Raw genomic sequence first — 18339 nt, 5'->3', positions numbered from 1 at the left:
AACAAAGTAACAATTTCCAGAAGTGGGAAGTAAAAGACACAGCCATCTGCTCCAGGAAATATACTTTGGGATGACTGTGCAAAATGTTCGAGTTGCCCTGCACTTCTTTATACTTTTCTAAGGAAATGGTTAAAAAAACAAACAAAGGTGCAGCGATTTATTAAGACGTGAGGAAAACATACATGGAAAACCAGTATATAAGACAAATCAGAGTTTGTACAGTTCAGATGAGCCTGAAAATCTATATTTAGCAGGATCGCCTTTGTTCTTCAGCACAGCCTGAACTTTCTTAAACAGCATGCTTGTACTTTCTTTAAATAGTCTTCAGGAATAGTTCTCCAGGCTTCTTGAAGGACATTCAAAACTCTTCTTTGGATGTGTTGTTTTGCTTTGTTTGTTCTGTTCTCACACTGCTTCAGTAATGTTGAGATTTGGGCTCAGGCCAGTCCATGACTGATACCATGTTATTGTGCAGGTCCAGGTACAGTCAAGGTGTTCTTTTACTGTAATTGACAATGTGTTTGGGATTATTCTGATGTTGAAAAATGAAGTCTTTACCAATCAAATGCCTTCCAGACTTGTGCAGTGTGTCAAAATCGGACTTTTCTTTGTTCATAGTTCTTCCATTTTTAACAAGATCTCCAACACCATTTACTGAAATGCAGCCTTAAAACATGAAAGACTCCACCAGGTTGTGCAGGCAACTGTAAAGACTCACTGTTAACCACCTGTCTCTATTTCTCACGCTCTCCTTCCATGCTCCGCACATCTCTGATAAATCACTGCCGTAAATTTAAAGCCAACTTTTCTCAGACAGGTAAGAGAGCAGGGGAGACAATCATTAGCGTCACAGCGGATTCCATTGAACGACCACTTAATGTGTGACAAACAGCTCTCCGACCAACAACCCCCCCCCCCCCCCACACACACACAGAACGCCAACAACTTCTAAACCCACAAATCCACTCTCAGATATCCTTGGCTGAGATTTAGACAGATGTAAACAGCACTGACAGACAGTATTCAGAAAACACTAATTTTCTTTGTCATAAAATTAAGGAAACAAAATTTCAATTGTGGGATTTTTGCTTTTCTCGTTTTAGTGCTTGTTGCTTAGAAAATCCCATTTTAAAAGTATGTCCAGAGCATGTTACTGAAACTGTTGTTAATACATCTGCAAACTCTGTGACATCATGTTGTATTTATAACAGAGTGTAAAAATATGTACAAGGAAGTTGTACTTGGTGGGATGATCTGACAGAACATGCCTGTCCAGTTTATTCAGCTCACTCAGTCGAGAAACGGTTTTAATGAACTCTGACATCAGAATTTCAGTCTTTTTGTGCTTGGCTTAACTGTGAAAGTGTGCTCTGTACTCATTGAACAAATTGAAGGTTTCAGCGAAAAATACAAAAACTGGATATCAAATAGGAAAATCTCAAGTTTATGGAATTCCTCATGACCTTGAAAGCAGCTTTGCACAATAACTCTGTGCAAGAAAGTTTCTATCTCCTGACAACAGTACAATAAGTTAAATTTTGAGTTTTTGAGTTTCTCTTCATCCACTGTGTAGGTTAAAATAAACTGGACGTGTATCGGCACTGAAGTTAATTAGTTAAAGAAGTTATTTTGTCCATTTTATTTTACTTTAAGTAACAGGGAAGGTGCTTCCAGTCAACAGAAAAATAACTATAAATGTCGTCTCAGGCTAATTCCTGAATGAATATATAACATTGTTTCAATGTTGAAAATGAAATTATCATTTAAAAGCAAAAGGTTGGAGTTCACAAAGTGATAAAACTGTCTTAAATTATTCATTTTCTTGTTTGAATTTTAACCTGACAGAGTGAACTGAGTGTACCTTGTACGTGTGCAGATGGTAATTAAATCTCTGTGGGGGGAAAACCCAGATCAGCTTAGTGTAATGTTATTTTGATGCCATTTTAATTCTTAACTTCAGCACAATGAGTGTTTGTTTTTTATATCGCTGCTCACACTAAATTTAAACATCTTCTTCCTCCAGGTCCAATGAGACTATAGTAGATGAAATCTGCCATGGCAACAGTGAGGCTTTTGGGGTGGAGCGTCTGAGAGAAATGCTGAAACTGCTGCCAGAGTCTGAAGAGGTGAGACACACACACACACACACACACACACTGATGTGTTTTTTTTATCTGATCCATCTTTTTGCACTCATGAAGGTGAAGAAACTGAAGGCACACCGCGGCGAAGTCTCTCAGCTCTCATTGGCCGATTCCTTCATGTACCGGCTGATTCAGGTGCCCAGGTGAGCGCTGAACTTTTACTTAATTATTCCGATTTATGCTGCGTTCAACTTTCACTGCAAGTTTCAGAAATTAGAATTAAACCTTTATGATCTTTTTTTTTAACATTTCCGATATTCATGCAAGATCCATGAAACAGTTTTACACTGAAAATGCTTCCACTGTCTGTACAGTTTCACCGTTGCATTCACTGAAATACTGCACCAAAACAGTACATTTTTGTAGTACTTGTACTTGTATACTTACAACATTAAACATAAATACTTTTACTGGCTGTACAGTGGTTACTTTGAATTTTTGAAAACATGATGCACTGGTGTGAAACAGTGTTGGGTAAAAGTGGCCTGTGTACCAGCTCTAGCTCTAAGTGGGGGAAAATGTTTTTGTATCACTAAACAGGACCTTGTGACAGTTAACAGAGCTGACTCAGTGACTCAGGAATCATAACCGTTAATGCATCAATTTGTGCTCAACAAAACAAACAAATGTTAGTAAGTAGCTGCTGCTGGAGCGCTGGTAATGTGACATCTGCCTTCAGATCATTTCAAAAACATCAAGCTGAATCAATTACATGCCTGCAGCTCCCCCACACACCAATAACAACATCTCCTTAATGAGATGCGCTAAAAATAGTCCCACAGTTCAAACTAATTGCCAGCTGCTGGTATACAGTTACTACGAGAGTATGTAAAGTAGTAGCATTAGCTGTATTTAGTGATGTGTACCAGCTTGGATGCAAAATAAAAATGTATTAATCAATTCATTTTCACCCCTCTCTCTCTCGGTCTGCAGTTACACAGTCCGCATTGAATCCATGCTCTTAAAGGAGGATTTTCCGGCAGCGTGCGAGGCCATGAAACGGGACATTAAGATCCTTCGCGCCGCCATCAAAGGTAACACGCTCGCAGCATCAGCGGCACACGGATGAGCTGCTCTCTGCATGCAGCCGCTGTTGGGAGCTCACACAGGCCACAGCTCTGCTTTCTCTTCTCTTACTTATTGTCTCAGTGTCAACGCAGAGCAGAGAAGGACCAGAACCAACACTGAGTGTGTTACAATGTTTTATTCCTTACCACAAGCAAATGTGCTGCAGGAGGCAGGTAGAGATTGTGTGGCCAGACTGCTTCTATCTGTGTTGTATGAACTGAAGTTACTGAGAGAATGGCATGAACACCAACGATGGTGGTGGAGCTGTAAAAGTTTTTAGAGCAAACTCATCAACTTTTTAAAATTAATTTTACATTTTAAAAAAAAAAGTAACGTTTGACTCCTGACACTGGGATCAGGGCACTGAGGTAAAGTAGGGTTTGGTCAAATATACAATAAATAATAGGTGTTAAAAGTTGCATAGAGCATGTTAATAGTTACTCTGAGATGCAGCTCATTGCTGCTGATGAACCTTATCTCTGTGTCTCGGCAATGAACAAACAACAAAGAAATCACACCGACTCACATCCATCAAAAACATTAAAAACCTCCAGAAAAGTTATTTTTCTTGACTCCAAACATAAGGTTCTGTTTGGGGTCGTCATCAGTGATGACATCGATCTCAGAGGATTCATTTAGCTTCAGAATCACCACGCAGAGGTGTAACCAAGAAGCTTCTAGAAACACTTTCACAGATTTAGCAGATTCTGTTACACAGATTGTGTTACAATGTCTCAGAATCAGTACTTTCACCTTTAAGTGAAGGAGTGAGCCGTTTGATTCAGAAGTTGTAAAAAAAGAAAGAAAGAAAAGAGATCTGTGTATGAAACTCTGGAATAAAATAATAATAAAAAAGATGAAAAGAAATAAAACGCAATAAATCTGGACTGAATGTCGTTGGTGCAGAAATACCTGCAGTAAAGCCTTCTCCTCCTCGTTTACACCCTCCACCCAATACAGACTAACACCTTCAGTATTTTTAGCAGTGTGTGTGTGAACTTGATAACTGCCTGAACTGTTAACTAACCTTCCACATGCTAACACTGCATGTGATGAAACAGCAAACCCAGTGGGATTTTAGCATCATAAGCTTATGTTATCTGTATCTTTACTGCACAGGTTTTGTGTTTTTTCTCTCTTTACTCTCTTTTTACACAGTTATTTCCAGCAGGTGATGCTCTTGCATTGGTTTATCCTTTATGTACTGACACAAATGAAGACATCATTTCTTTTACTTTGTCTCCGTCCTCCAGAATTAATGTGTTGCGAGGAGCTCCATGCTGTTCTCCACCTGGTGCTGCAGGCCGGAAACCTCCTTAACGCTGTGAGTAGGAAAAAAAAAAACATTGTACAGCATCAATGAATAATTAGATGAGGGAGAAAAAAGTGGATAGATGGTGGAAGAAGAAAAAGAAATACAAGAAGGAAGAAGAGGCAACAAAAGGCTTTTTAGTTTACACCCTTTTTTTCCGTGACAGTAATTTAATATTAGAATTCTGGTTTATTTCCTGTTTCTGTACATAACCTAAAACTTTGCATGGACACTTTTTATTAGAGTGAGTCAAGATGAAAAGGTGAGCTGCAAATTAAAAAAGAAATGCTAAGACGACACTAAAACAAAGCAGTGTTTTCATAGAACTTCTCTTCCTTATTATAATCAGACGTAATATACTCTTTTTAAAAACACTCACATATATTAATACGAGTGTCAAGTGGTCACTGGAGGCTGGCTCCAAAATTGAGTCAGTCCCAAAAAAACTCATGTTTAAATGTTCAACTTTAGATCAGAATTAAACATGTTTACTGCTACAAGTAGATTTAGATTCATATCTACAGTTTTAACCATGAGATTAACTGTAACTTTGGCTATGTTCACACTGCAGGTCTTATTAATGCTCAACTCTGATTTTTTTGATCAAATCTGATTTTTTTGCCTGCTTGTTCACACTGCAGATAAAATCTGACAGCAAACGCGCTCTAGTGTGAACCCTCAAAGTGGCCCGCATGTGCAAAAGAAGACGTCTCACACAACGCGCTCTGTTTACACCCAGACTGAACAGTATTGTTTGACTGTTGGCCGTTAATATAAAGACTTGTTTCAGACTTTACGTTTCCCAATTTTGCTTTAAATTATAAAGTTATTTTGTTATTTACATATGGCCTAATAATGATCCTTATTGCTGTTTTAGAGAAGCGGTGCTTCAAAGGAAAGTTGCAGATTTCTGTCAGAATCTGCAGATTATACAGTACAAATAAAATGTTCACGTTTCTCCAACGTTGTCTTCCCAACAGTTTCTCTGGATGGCCAGGAAGCGTTCGCGATGTCTTCTCCGGCGCTGATAATCGGCGTCTGTCTTGTGTCAGTGACGTAAAAGACGGATTTAATGCGACGTGACCGTTCAAACAGCAGTCGCTTTCTAGAACATCAGATATGTATCGGATTCAGTACCACATACGAAAGTGACCCAGATCGGATTTGAAAATATTAGATTTGTGCCGTTCACACTGTCATACCACGATTGGATATGGGTCGCAGAGGGTCAGAAAAGTCGGATTTGATGTGCTTTCGCCTGCAGTGTGAACGTAGCCTTAGACTTCAAGTTATCATCCAAATATAGGCTCTTGTTTTAAAAACTGACATGATGGCGGCCAAAACCATGCGTGACAGCATGGTGGCTAAATCCATCATTTAATTACAGTCAGGTTATCACTGAACAATTTATCACTCACAAATTGATTGGAAATAATATAATGTCTTCTAAAGGTTTTAAATTTCAAAATGATTTGTTTTTAATTCATAACTGTTGGTTGTCTTATACACAGTGTGGACCAATGACATGCATTCATTGGTGAACAGATGCAGAAATCAGACTCGTGCAAAATGTAACAGTGACTGAAAATGATGAAAGAAAATCAGACAAAAACTATTTATGAATCTGAGTAAAAGTTCAAATTGTGGATCTAAACAAAATTTTATGCATAGAACAGGTAGGTGCACTAAATTAAGCAGCCTCCAAAGAGGATATTTAAATCAAGTTATTAATTTTGAACGACATGGCAATAACGATATGACCAACACAGCTACACATCAATTAATAAAATCAGAGTATGCTGTATGTATATGTAGGTATAATTAAAGGTGAAAGAAAATTAGATCCCAAATAACTGCAAATTCATTAATTAGCATAAAAAGCTGCATTTATCAATGTAAAAAACCCAAAGCAAGCTGTTTCTTGAACTGATTGATTATTTCAACAACAACAAATATATGTAAATGTAATGAAAATTGTCTTTGTTCAAACAAAGTCAGTTATTAATTAAACAATAAATGATAAGATATCAAAATAGTATCTGTAAAGTGTGACTGACAGGAAACTGCACAACGATGAGTGCTCTGCAAAAATGTGGAGACCAAAGAAACTGCAAACTAAAACAGACATTTTAACCAACATTGTTTTGTAAGTAAATCAACATTTCACTGCATAATAATGAGAATATGCCCACATGCTATCCACTCTAATAATACTGCCTAAGGGAAGCATGTAAATGTAAATGGACTAGTGTAGAGAGGGATCCCATGTCAGAGGCAACAAAGTGGGCATTAGTGACAATGTGGTCTGATTAACAATGATGGAGACCAAAGGAAAGTCAAAACTAAATCACATTTTAATCAACTGTCCCTCAGTGACATTTATTTCAGTTTAATGAATTCTGCAGAGACGCCTTCAAAAAATAAAAGTCCAGCATAGAGCGGCTGAGTGAATGTGGTCTGGACTCTGTGGAGGAGAGTCATGGTTTCAGAGACGCTGTAGAAAGACAGAATACCTGCTCTGTGATCCAGGTACACTCCTACTCTGGAGGACCGAGGACCTGAGAGGACAGTTGGGATATTGTTGTGCCGAAATGTATAACTGCTTGTGTCACAATCTAATGCCCAAGATTTTTCATTATATCCAAAAAAACATTCATTGCCAAACCCTGCTCTGCTGATATTCTTGTATGCGACTGGTACATAAACTCCACCTCCCAGTAACAACGTCCAGTCAGACTCTCTCTACTCAGGACCTGAAACCATCCTGTGAATCTGTCTGGATGATCAGAATAAGACTGTTGTTGGTTCATCAATGTTACTTTTCTGTTCCCCTCAGATAATAACAGACGTCTGTTTGCTGTCTTTGGATCCAGTGTGATTTCATGTGAACATTTTAAGAATCCAGCTCTGGTCTTTGGCTCTGGTGGTGACAGTAAAACATCCACTTCAGTGACTGTCAGTGAGATGTTTGTCCATTCCTCTCTCAGAATGTCCTGTAGTTTATCTCTGGTCTCTGACACAGCTGCTGTCACATCCTCAAAGTAGCTCAGAGGACGAATATTGATGCTGGATGAGTGTGTAGACTCACTGAGTGCTGACAGTGAGGGGTAGTTGTGTAGAAACTGGTTGTGATCCTCTGTGTGTGAGAGCTGCTCCAGCTCGCCGTCTTTCCTCTTCAGCTCAGCGATCTCCTGCTCCAGCTTCTCCTGAAGCTCTTTGACTCGACTCACTTCAGTTTCCTGCTGGGATCTGACCTGCTGCTTCACATCAGAGCTTCTTTTCTGGAGGAGACGGATCAGCTCAGTGAACATCTTCTCACTGTCCTCCACTGTTTTATCAGCAGAGCCATTGATGGCCTCCACCTCCTGTTGAAGCAGCTTCACATCTTTCTCTCGCTCCTGGATTCTCTGCTGGATGTTTAGTCGTCTCACCTCGAGCTCCTTCTGCTTCTCAGTCCTTTCTGCTGCAGCTGGGACTGTTTCATGGCCTTTATGTTCATCAATTGTGCAGAGATAACAGATACTCTGCTGATCAGTACGACAGAAAATCTTCATCACCTCATCATGACGAGAGCAGATGTTCTCCTGGAGCTTCTTGGAGGGGGCCACCAGCTTGTGTTTCTTTAATGGAGCTGCATCATAGTGAGGTTGGAGATGTTTCTCACAGTAAGAGGCTGGACAAGATAAACAGGACTTGATGGCTTTCAGCTTCCTCCCAGTGCAGACATCACAGGCCACATCTTCAGGTCCAGCATAGCAGTGATCAGCTGGAGCAGCTTGGAGTCCAGTCTTCTTCAGCTGCTCCACTAAAGCTGCAAACATGGCGTTTTTCTCCAGGACAGGCCTCGGTGTGAACGTCTTCCTGCACTGAGGGCAGCTGTGGATTCCCTTCCTGTCCTCTTCATCCCAGAAACTTTTAATACAGTTCCTGCAGTAGCTGTGTCCACAGGTTGTAGTCACCGGATCCTTCAGTAGATCCAAACAGATTGAACAAGAGAAGGTTTTTCGGTCCAGCTGAACTCCTTTCTGTGCCATTTCTCCTCTCAGTGTCAGTGACTGTGTGAGTTTCTCTAATACTGATGCAATACAGGAAAAGATTTGGGTGTTTTTCAGAAACAGGAAGTGGGAGTGGTTATGAGGCCTTGACTTATTCCAAGAGGAGAAGTGGTTTCAAGCAGACAGCGTGTGGTCATTTTTCACACAGCAGAGCACATTTAAAAATGTTTGTCTGTGTTAAATTGTTCGGAGGTTGATCTGCAGTTTTAATCACAGCCAGTCACTCTGCTGTTGAAGTACTACTTTTATTTCTGATGGTTTAGTTTGCTAGTTTGAGCAGAAGTTGTATTTTAGTGTTAGCTTATTTACACAATCTTAGTATCTGTCATTTAAAATCTCAGGGTCTGAATGCATGAGCTCATTTGACTGTCATGACACAATGATTGCAGAAAAAGTGTATTTATGTTCATTTAATTGATAAATGTTTAACAGAATGAGCTGATAATTGGGCGATACATGTTAGGTGTACAGTCAAACTGGAGACTTGCTGTCTCTACTCTCTCTTATCAGGTAGACTATGGAGACCAACTGCTTTGTGGGAAATGTAGTTTTATAGCTTCAGATTCTGTTGTTCAAGTGTTTGAATGTTCACCACTATGAGTTTAATTTCTGTGCTATGTGCGTTGCAGGGAGGTTATGCAGGAAACGCAGTAGGCTTCAAGCTGTCGTCCCTCCTGTCTCTGGCTGACACCAAAGCTAACAAACCAGGCATGAACCTGCTGCACTTTGTCGCTCTGGTGAGTAACATCATTGTTCATTTCATTTTTGCACATACGCCAGTGTGGCTGAAGTCACAAAAACAGTTAAAGTGCTCTTTGGTTGTCAGGCACCATTGGTGAATGAGATTCATCTGAATTTGATCAAGGTTCTGGATGTAGTCGGCTGTGCTGGTTGGCACTCATTGGCAGGAGGTCAGGGACACTACTTCCGAATGGGTAGGCTGGAGATGTGGTCCCTCTTTCTTTCTTTTTTTTTTAGGGAGGAAGACCCTAAAGACCCTATTTTCATGGGGAATCACACCTTTAGAGTTTCCAGGGAAGATCTATGCTATGATGTGGTTGTCATCCTGGTGTTGCTTTGGGTGTTTGCCATTGTTACAGGCTACTTGGTACCTGGACAACTGCAACCAGAGCTTGGTTCACATTACAGTCAATAAGTCATACTTATTCCTGGAGAGTGGTGGACTCCGCCACTGCTGGTTTTGTACAGACTCTTTCAGATCTGGTGGTCTCAGAAACACGTCTCTCCTTTTTGCAGATGATACAATCCTTTTTTTGATTAATCTATTAATGAAATCAGCTCTTGAGACAGTTTGAGAGAGTTTGAAGCTCAGTGTGAAGTGGTTACAATGAAAATTAGCAGATCCACGTCTTAATGGTTTGAGTGGTGAAGAGAGACCTGAAGCTGAAGGGGAAGCTGTTGAGTAACTAGTTGATATAAATTTGAACCCTCAGAATAAAATTGCAGATACAAGAGGTGGAAATTAGTTTATTCTGACAAGTTGTTGGTTCAGCTTCAGAGAGTGAGATGCTCAGTAGTTCAGGAGGGGCTCAGAATAGAGCTGCAGGCAAGTCCTACTGGTAGAAGGCCTAAACATGCTGGTGAGATTATGTCTTTAAGGTGATTTCATGCAATGTCTACCAGAAGGGGACCCTGGGACAGAGAATGGGTCTCTTTATGTGGATTGAGAGCACCTCTGTACCACCAAAATGAGCAAGAGGAGGTAGCTGGAAAGAGGGGGTCTCATGTTTTGTTTTTTTGTTTTTCTATAGGAAGCCCATAAAAAAGATGAGAAGCTCTTGGAGTTTCCTCTCAAGCTGAGTCACATCCAGGCTGCAGCCAGGTCAGACATCACTTCATATTATTCACATATTAAATACTACAGTTGTCCACATACACCACTACATTTCTCCATCAACCTGTTTGGTGGGGATTTATTTATTATACTCCTTCTTTCCATCATTTTATTACATCTCTACAGAATCTGAGTGAACACCGCCCCCTGCTGGTTTCTTTTCAGTCCTTCATTTGATACTTAAATTACACCAGACACAAAATGAATGAAACCAAAGCAGAAATGAGGCTACATGGATTTGTTTTCCTTCCTTTGGTAGGATCTCATTGGAAACATTGGATGCTGAGCTGCATTTGCTGACATCTCGCACACACTCAGTGGAGGAGAGCATCCAGAGAGACACAGAGCTGCTGCAGCAACTGGACAGCTTTCTGCAGGTAACACACATAACAGTATTTTAGTTTTATATAATCTTTAAATAAGTGTGTAGTTTAAAAAGTAATTTCGTGCCTATTATGTTTGTCTCAGCATGCCACATCATCTCTCTGCTCACTCCGTGGCAGTCGGCAACAGCTAAAGAGGGAAGGCAGCGAGCTGATCGACTTTTTCTGCGAGGACAGAGACACTTTCAGGCTGGACGACTGTTTCAGCATCTTCCACACCTTCTGCTCCAGGTTCACAAATGCTGTCAAGGTACAACTATGAATGCAAATCCATAACACGAGCTGTACAACAATCCACACAAGATCCAGTAGATGTGGTTAAAACTGTTGGTATACTTCAACTGATACATTAGTCTTCATCCCATATTTCATAACGCTTCTGATTTACAGTGAAACATATTAGTTTCTAAACCTTCCGTTTTATGTGATTGCCAACAATTTCACCATTGTTGGCTTTTTGGCTCAAGTGTGTCTCCATTGCCTCTGAGTAGTTTGAATTCCCAAACCCTTCTCTCACGATGAGCTGTTGACAGAGACTGTAATGGGCTAAGTTTCCATTCAGCTTAAACACTCCCAAGAAAATCTCCAGGACTCAGACGATTGGATTCCAGAAGTTTTTACTGGGCACTTTTTGTGAAACTGTAAACACAATACAATGAAATATACTGTAAACACAATACAATGAAATATACTGTAAACACAATACAATGAAATATATGAAATGTATTATAGATGCAATAAGCTCAAAGCATCTGGCTAATTATCACAGCTTGACAGCCTAGCCGCATAGCTTATATGAGACACAATAAAGTTAACCGAATAACAGACAACGGTTCAAAACGCTTCACCGCTTAATTGTACAAAATGAATTATACTCACAGACTATGCCTTAGCAAAGAGAAAAGGATTAATCCTGTAACGGCGGTTGAATGAGCCCACACGCTAATATCCCGAGTCACACAGTAGATTCACTTTCTGACTCTCAGCGTAAACTGCTCTCGTGTTGTCATGGTTACGAAAATACACACACCGCTCTAAGCTACGATAGCGAGATAAAGAGAACACAAAGAACACATTTCTGGGGGCATAACACTCCCCGCTTGGGGTCTTTAAGAGCCCACCTCAATTGGCAGAGTCAGACTTTGGCGAAAGAAGCAGAACTACTTCTGTAATGGGACGAGAGAATCCTCTTCTATTTCCATCTTTAACGACCTCCACTTCGACTCTCCGGACCAGACCGTCCTTCCCTGGAAAGGCTTTCGTGATGATGCCCATGGGCCACTCATTTCTCTCTGCCCGATCATCCTTTAAGAGAACTACGTCCCCTTCTTGAAGATTCGGCTGTTTCCCTTGCCACTTGTGTCGAAGTTGCAGTGTTTTGAGGTATTCACGCCTCCATCTGTTCCAAAACATGTCTGCCAGGCCCTGAACTTGTTTCCACTCCTCCCTGAAGAGATCTGCTTCCTCGAACTTGCCTGACGGCAAAGGAGGCGCGGGGCCTGTTTTGAGAGTCAGGAGCATGGCTGGTGTGAGGATGCAGGGCGACTCGGGGTCGGATGACACTGGAATGATCGGCCTTGCGTTCATAATTGCTGCTACCTCGGCCATAAGCGTGGTCAGAACCTCGTGCGTCAGGCGAGACTTTCTCTGTTCAAGCAGCATGCAGTCCAAGATACGGCGGGCAATGCCGATCATCCTCTCCCATGCGCCACCCATATGGGATGCATGGGGTGGGTTAAACACCCAGGTGCAGCTCTGTTTACTGAGGTACTTCTCCACCCTGTCGAACCCTGAGTTTTCCTTGTCCATCCCCAGCTCACGGGAAGCGCCGACGAAGTTAGTTCCGCAGTCCGAGCGTATCTGCTTCGCGGGGCCCCTGACCGCAAAGAATCTCCTCAAGGCGTTAATAAAGCTGCTGGCACTCATGGCTTCGATCACCTCAATGTGCACTGCCCTGGAACACATACACGAGAACATCACCGCCCATCGCTTGGAGTTCGAAACTCCTCCTCTTGTGCGGCGTGAAACGATGCCCCACGGTCCAAAGACATCGACACCTATGTAGGTGAAGGGAGGTGCTACTTGTAACCGTTCTGCCGGCAGGGCTGCCATCCGTTGATGTTCGGCCTTCCCTCGCAGCTTCTTACAAGTGATGCATCCGTAGAGCAGACTGCTGATACAGCGTTTGGCTCCCATGAGCCAAAAACCTGCGGCCCGAACGGCACCTTCAGTAAGATGTCTCCCCTGGTGTTTTACTGCTTCGTGATAGTGGGACACAAGCAGAGTTGCGAGGTGATGCCGGCCAGGAATGATGATGGGATGAGTCTCGTTCATGCCTAAGCCTGACTGCTCGATCCGACCTCCTACCCTGAGTAGTCGATCCTGGTCCATAATGGGATGCAATCTCCACAAGCTGCTGGAAGATGGTATGTCGACTCCAGAACCGATACACTTGAGCTCTTCCGCGTAGCACTCACCCTGGACACTCTTTACGATGCACACTTTGGCTTTCAGCAGCTCCTCTTCTGTAGGACGACAGATGTGCCAGCCTCGACATTCGCCCTGCGTCGAGCGAGCGAAGGAGCTAGCTACGTGGATCAAATGTGCAATGGCTGCATGGAGTGTGCTGAACTTGGAGAAGCGTTCAAAGCGTTGAGGGCGTACCACGCCTTTAGCAACATGGGTGAGTTTCGTTGTCACCTGTGGACGCACTTCGGCATCGATGTCGGGGTCGACAAGATTGTACGTCTCTTGAAGCTCGGATGGATGCCCTGATGCGTCGCAAAGAAAGGCTGGTCCTTTGAGCCATGGTGTACTGCTGAGCAGGGCTGATGCTACAGCTCTTGACCCAACGTCAGCTGGGTTAAGATGCGTTGGAACGTACTTCCACTGGCCGGGACAGGGTGACTGAAGGATACGTTGGACCCTATTGTGTACGTAGACATAAAATCTCCTTGACTGGTTATGGATGTATCCCAGTACGACCTTACTGTCTGTGTAGTAGGTGATGTTGTCATACGTTGTGTCCATCTCTGCGACTATCATCTCGGCGATCTCGACGGCGAGCACAGCAGCACAAAGTTCAAGTCTAGGGACAGTTAGGCTAGGTTGGGGAGCCAACTTCGATTTCCCAAAGACAAACCCAATCTCAGTTTGTCCCTGCTTGCCAGTTACCCTGATGTAGGCTACGGCCGCTATTGCTCTGACGGATGCGTCGGCAAAGACGCAGAGTTCTCTCCTTAGGGCTCCTGTGGTGGAGAGGGACGTATAAGGCCGTGGTATTTGGAGCCCCTCCAGGTCTTGAAGAGACTGTTTCCATCTAGTCCACTCGGTCTCCATGTCTTTGGGAAGGGGTGCGTCCCAATCTTCCGCTTGCAAGGTGAGTTCTCTTAGGATCCGTCTTCCATCAACTGTGATGGGTGCTAGAAACCCTAGGGGGTCGTATAGACTGTTCACGGTCGAGAGTACCCCTCTGCGGGTGAACGGCTTCTGATCGATCTCGATCTGGAACGTGAAAGTGTCCGTGCGCATGTTCCAGAACAGTCCCAGGCTACGCTGGATAGGCAGATCATCGATGGAGAGATCCAGGCCATTGAAATCCTGAGAGCGGTCCTGGGAGGGGAATGCTCTGATGACCGCGGAACAATTTGATGCAACCTTGTGCAGCCTGAGGTTGGAAGCCGCGAGCATCTTCTGCGCTCGCTGGAGAACTGCGATGCCTTCTTCCTCTGTACTGAAAGACTTTAAGGCATCGTCGACGTAGAAATCGCGGTCGACGAATCTCCTAGCATCGCTGCCGTAGTCGGCCTCTGCTGCCTTAGCCGCCCGCCGCAGGCAATACACTGCGACGGCAGGCGAGGGGCTGTTACCAAAGAGATGCACCCGCATCCTGTAATCCACGACGTCAGAGGTAGGGTCATTGTCTCTATACCACAGGAAGCGGAGAAAATCCCGGTGGTCTTCTTTCACGATGAAGCAGTGGAACATGTGCTCGATGTCGGCGGTGATCGCAGCCTGTTCCTTCCTAAACCTCATAAGAACACTTAGTAGGCTGTTATTAAGATCGGGACCAATGAGTAAGACATCGTTGAGCGATACTCCCTCATAGGATGCACTGCTGTCGAAGACCACGCGGATCTTGTCCGGCTTCCGGGGGTGGTACACGCCGAACAGGGGCAAGTACCAACGCTCCTGACCGGGTTGCAAGGGAGGGGCAGCTTCTGCGTGCGCCTTCTTGAGCGTCTTCTCCATAAACTCTAGGAATCGGCTTTCATCCGTGGTCGTTTTTCCAGTGAGCGCCGAAGTGAGACGAGGCGTTCGAGAGCCTGTTTCCTGTTGTTAGGGAGTCGCTGCCTCGGTGACCTAAACGGCAAAGGTGCGACCCAACTGTTGGAGCTGTCTTGGCAACACTCGGCTTCCATTATCCTTAGAAACTCCAAATCTTCCCTGGATGGAGCAAGTTTGTGGTCGTTGGGAGTGCGAGCGAAGACGGTTTGCCCCAAATTGTCTCCGATTAGCGTCGTCGGGGTTCGCGCTGGATGTTGTTGATAGTCACGTGCTTGTTCAAACACCTCTGTTACTTTCATCTGGTTGTTACATGGCTGGAGATGGCTTGTACGACCGTTCCCTAGAACGGCTGTTTTGTAGCTTCTCACCTCCGGTGGTCTGTGAGCACCTCCGAGGCACACGTCTCCGACGATGACCCATCCCAGGTCAAGCCTTTGGGCGAAGGGAGCATCTCCTGGGCCGCTTATTTGCTCTCGGACCTTGTGGACCCGTAAGATATCTCTGCCCAGTAAGAGAAGAATGCTGGCGTCTGGGTCCGGAGGTGGTATCTTGTCAGCGATGCGTTTTAGGTGGGTATGATGATAGGCCACACCGGGGGTGGGAATCTCCGCGCGGATGTTGGGAATTTGGTTACACTCGAGGAGTGTAGGCAGAGAGATACTCAGTTTCTCGTCCAACGGCTCTACGGTGTAGCCGCTGGCTCTCCTTCCTGATGTCTCCGTACGTCCCGCGCAGGTCTTTAGTGTGTATGAGTACGAGCGCCCGGAGATCTTGAAGGCTTCGAAGAACTCTGACCGCGCGAGGGAGCGATTACTCTGCTCATCCAATATAGAGTACATTCTCTTGGCTTCCTCTCTTCGTCCGTTTGGGAACACCCTGACGAGACAGATCTTAGCACACGCTCTAGCACTCAGACCTTCCCCACATACCTGTGTGCACGTTGCGTTGACCTCCTGGTTATCAGCTTTGTCCTCCTCCCCGCTATCCTCTGAGATGGAGGGGAACGATTTAGATTTCCAGGTAGGTGGGTGAGGGTGGAGGGCTGTCACGTGGGCAGCGCTACCACACTCGGTGCATGTTATCTTGGCTGTGCAGTTCTTTGCAAAGTGTTCTGTTGACGAGCAACAGCGAAAGCAGACGTAGTGTTCTTTCAGAAGCTGTTTGCGATCATCTAAGCTCTTCTCGCGGAAACCTCTGCATTTCCTCAGAGGATGGGGTTTTTTGTGCAGGGGGCAATGTTTATTCGGGTCAATACGTTCCCTGCTTTCCTTAGACTCGAACTTGGCAGTGCCTGAGACTTGTGTTTTGTGGGTGTGAACGGACGTCTTCGTGGGCCTCTCCCATTTATTCATTCTCTCGTTTGGGGGGCTTGGCGTGAAGAGGTTGAAACTTGGGTCCATACGTGCTTTCGCCTCGGTGCGGATGAAGTTCACCAACACGGAGAAAGGTGGGAAGCTGACGAAATGTTCTTGTTTGTATCTCGTCCCGTGGTATAGCCACTTTTCTTGTATGCTGTATGGAAGTTTCTTGATGATGGGCTTAATTCCTCTGGAGGTATCCAAGTACGACATGCCCGCGAGGTAGCCATCTTCTTTAGCGGCTTGTAGCTCTGACAACAGGTCGGCTAGATCCCGGAGTCTCCGTGGATCTTTTGTCGTGAGCTTTGGGAAGCTTTCTAGTTTGCTGAACAGAGCTTGTTCGACGGCTTCTGGGGAGCCATATAGTTCGTCGAGGCGCCCCCATGCTGAGCACAGTCCAATAGTTGGATTCCTGATGTTGACCGTTTTTATTCTTCTTACCTGCTCTGTTGACTCCTTTCCCAGGTGTCTGGTTAGGAGGTCGAGTTCTTCTGCAGCAGACAGGTCTAGATTGGCAATGGCGTTCTGGAATGATGTTTTCCAGGCCCAATAGTTTATTGGCTGGTCGTCATATGCGGTGAGACCTGAAGTCACCAAGTGGTTACGAGCGAGATATTTGATAAGGTCAGTGGTTGTAGAATGGTCGTAATCACCTCCGTAGAGTGTCCCGTGGATGGGCTGATGCGTGGGAAACGTAGAATCTCGTTTGAGGTTCTGCTGTAGGAGTGGAGTTGGAGGGGGGTAGAAGGGTGACTTGGAGCTCTGTCGTGTTGGTGCGTCGCTTCTCCAAGGGCCCTGAAGAGCTTGGTGTGGCGTAATAGCAGCAGGAGCGGCAGCTTGGGTCTGAGCCGCGTTATGCGGGTGAGTGACTGGCTGAGAAGGGGGAAGGTTATTTTCTGTAGCCGATAGACCCTTGGCGCTCAGGCTGGCCTGTTCGGAGACAAAGGCGGCTACGCGCTGGTCTTTGACAGACTGGCGGACCAGGCTGTTAACTTCGCTGCGTACTTCGAGACCCATATCCTGCAGACCAGCTACTAGGGAGTTCGCCTCAGCAACGGCGGCATCCCTTTCTTTTTCATCGATTAGTGCGTCGAGGCTGGCTTGAATACGTGCTTGCTCCACTTTAAGCTCGATTTCTCTTTTTGAATGTGCCGCTCTAGCTTGCGCGGCTTCAGCCTTTGCTTTTGCCATGGCAATGGCTATGCTGATTTTTGAGCCAGACGATGTACCAGATGAGCGACTGCTCCTTGAGCGCACACACTCTGACTGGTTGTCTCCATTTCCTTTGTCAGCATTGCTACGTTGTGACATTGCGTGTCGTTGGGTCTCCAGTATCGGGAGATGTCGGCTGCGGCGAAGTTTTCCGAGGCTATATTGGAGGCTGCTTATCTCTCGATAATGAGTAGCTCCGTACAGCGGCGATCCTCGTATCCCTATTAGCTGCGTTGCAGTCTTTTCACTGTAATGGGCTAAGTTTCCATTCAGCTTAAACACTCCCAAGAAAATCTCCAGGACTCAGACGATTGGATTCCAGAAGTTTTTACTGGGCACTTTTTGTGAAACTGTAAACACAATACAATGAAATATACTGTAAACACAATACAATGAAATATACTGTAAACACAATACAATGAAATATATGAAATGTATTATAGATGCAATAAGCTCAAAGCATCTGGCTAATTATCACAGCTTGACAGCCTAGCCGCATAGCTTATATGAGACACAATAAAGTTAACCGAATAACAGACAACGGTTCAAAACGCTTCACCGCTTAATTGTACAAAATGAATTATACTCACAGACTATGCCTTAGCGAAGAGAAAAGGATTAATCCTGTAACGGCGGTTGAATGAGCCCACACGCTAATATCCCAA

At 44.4% G+C, this 18339-nt stretch overlaps 2 protein-coding genes across 2 annotated transcripts in view; one reads left to right on the top strand and one right to left on the bottom strand.

The window, feature by feature from the left end:
* Positions 1-18339, top strand: part of LOC113017154 (FH2 domain-containing protein 1-like) — a 44323-nt gene that overhangs the window by 23015 nt on the left and 2969 nt on the right. Inside the window, exons 5-12 of the mRNA XM_026160310.1 lie at positions 2024-2126; positions 2202-2287; positions 3078-3178; positions 4466-4536; positions 9209-9316; positions 10352-10422; positions 10694-10811; positions 10903-11067. Of these exons, the coding sequence (XP_026016095.1) occupies positions 2024-2126; positions 2202-2287; positions 3078-3178; positions 4466-4536; positions 9209-9316; positions 10352-10422; positions 10694-10811; positions 10903-11067 (823 nt within the window). The remainder of the gene's footprint in view (positions 1-2023; positions 2127-2201; positions 2288-3077; positions 3179-4465; positions 4537-9208; positions 9317-10351; positions 10423-10693; positions 10812-10902; positions 11068-18339) is intronic.
* On the bottom strand, positions 7081-8582 carry LOC113017155 (tripartite motif-containing protein 16-like). The gene has a single exon (XM_026160311.1). The coding sequence runs from the start codon at positions 8556-8558 to the stop codon at positions 7140-7142; it is 1419 nt and encodes a 472-aa protein (XP_026016096.1). The 5' UTR covers positions 8559-8582; the 3' UTR covers positions 7081-7139.

This window comes from Astatotilapia calliptera, unplaced genomic scaffold (assembly GCF_900246225.1).
Source record: "Astatotilapia calliptera unplaced genomic scaffold, fAstCal1.2 U_scaffold_1, whole genome shotgun sequence".
Taxonomy (NCBI): domain Eukaryota; kingdom Metazoa; phylum Chordata; class Actinopteri; order Cichliformes; family Cichlidae; genus Astatotilapia; species Astatotilapia calliptera.
The sequence above is the reverse complement of the archived record's forward strand: the minus strand, read 5'-3'. Positions and strand labels throughout refer to the sequence as shown.

Coding starts and splice junctions, on each gene's coding strand:
- LOC113017155 (XM_026160311.1), bottom strand. CDS start 8,558: ATGGCACAGAAAGGAGTTCAGCTGGACCGAAAAACCTTCTCTTGTTCA.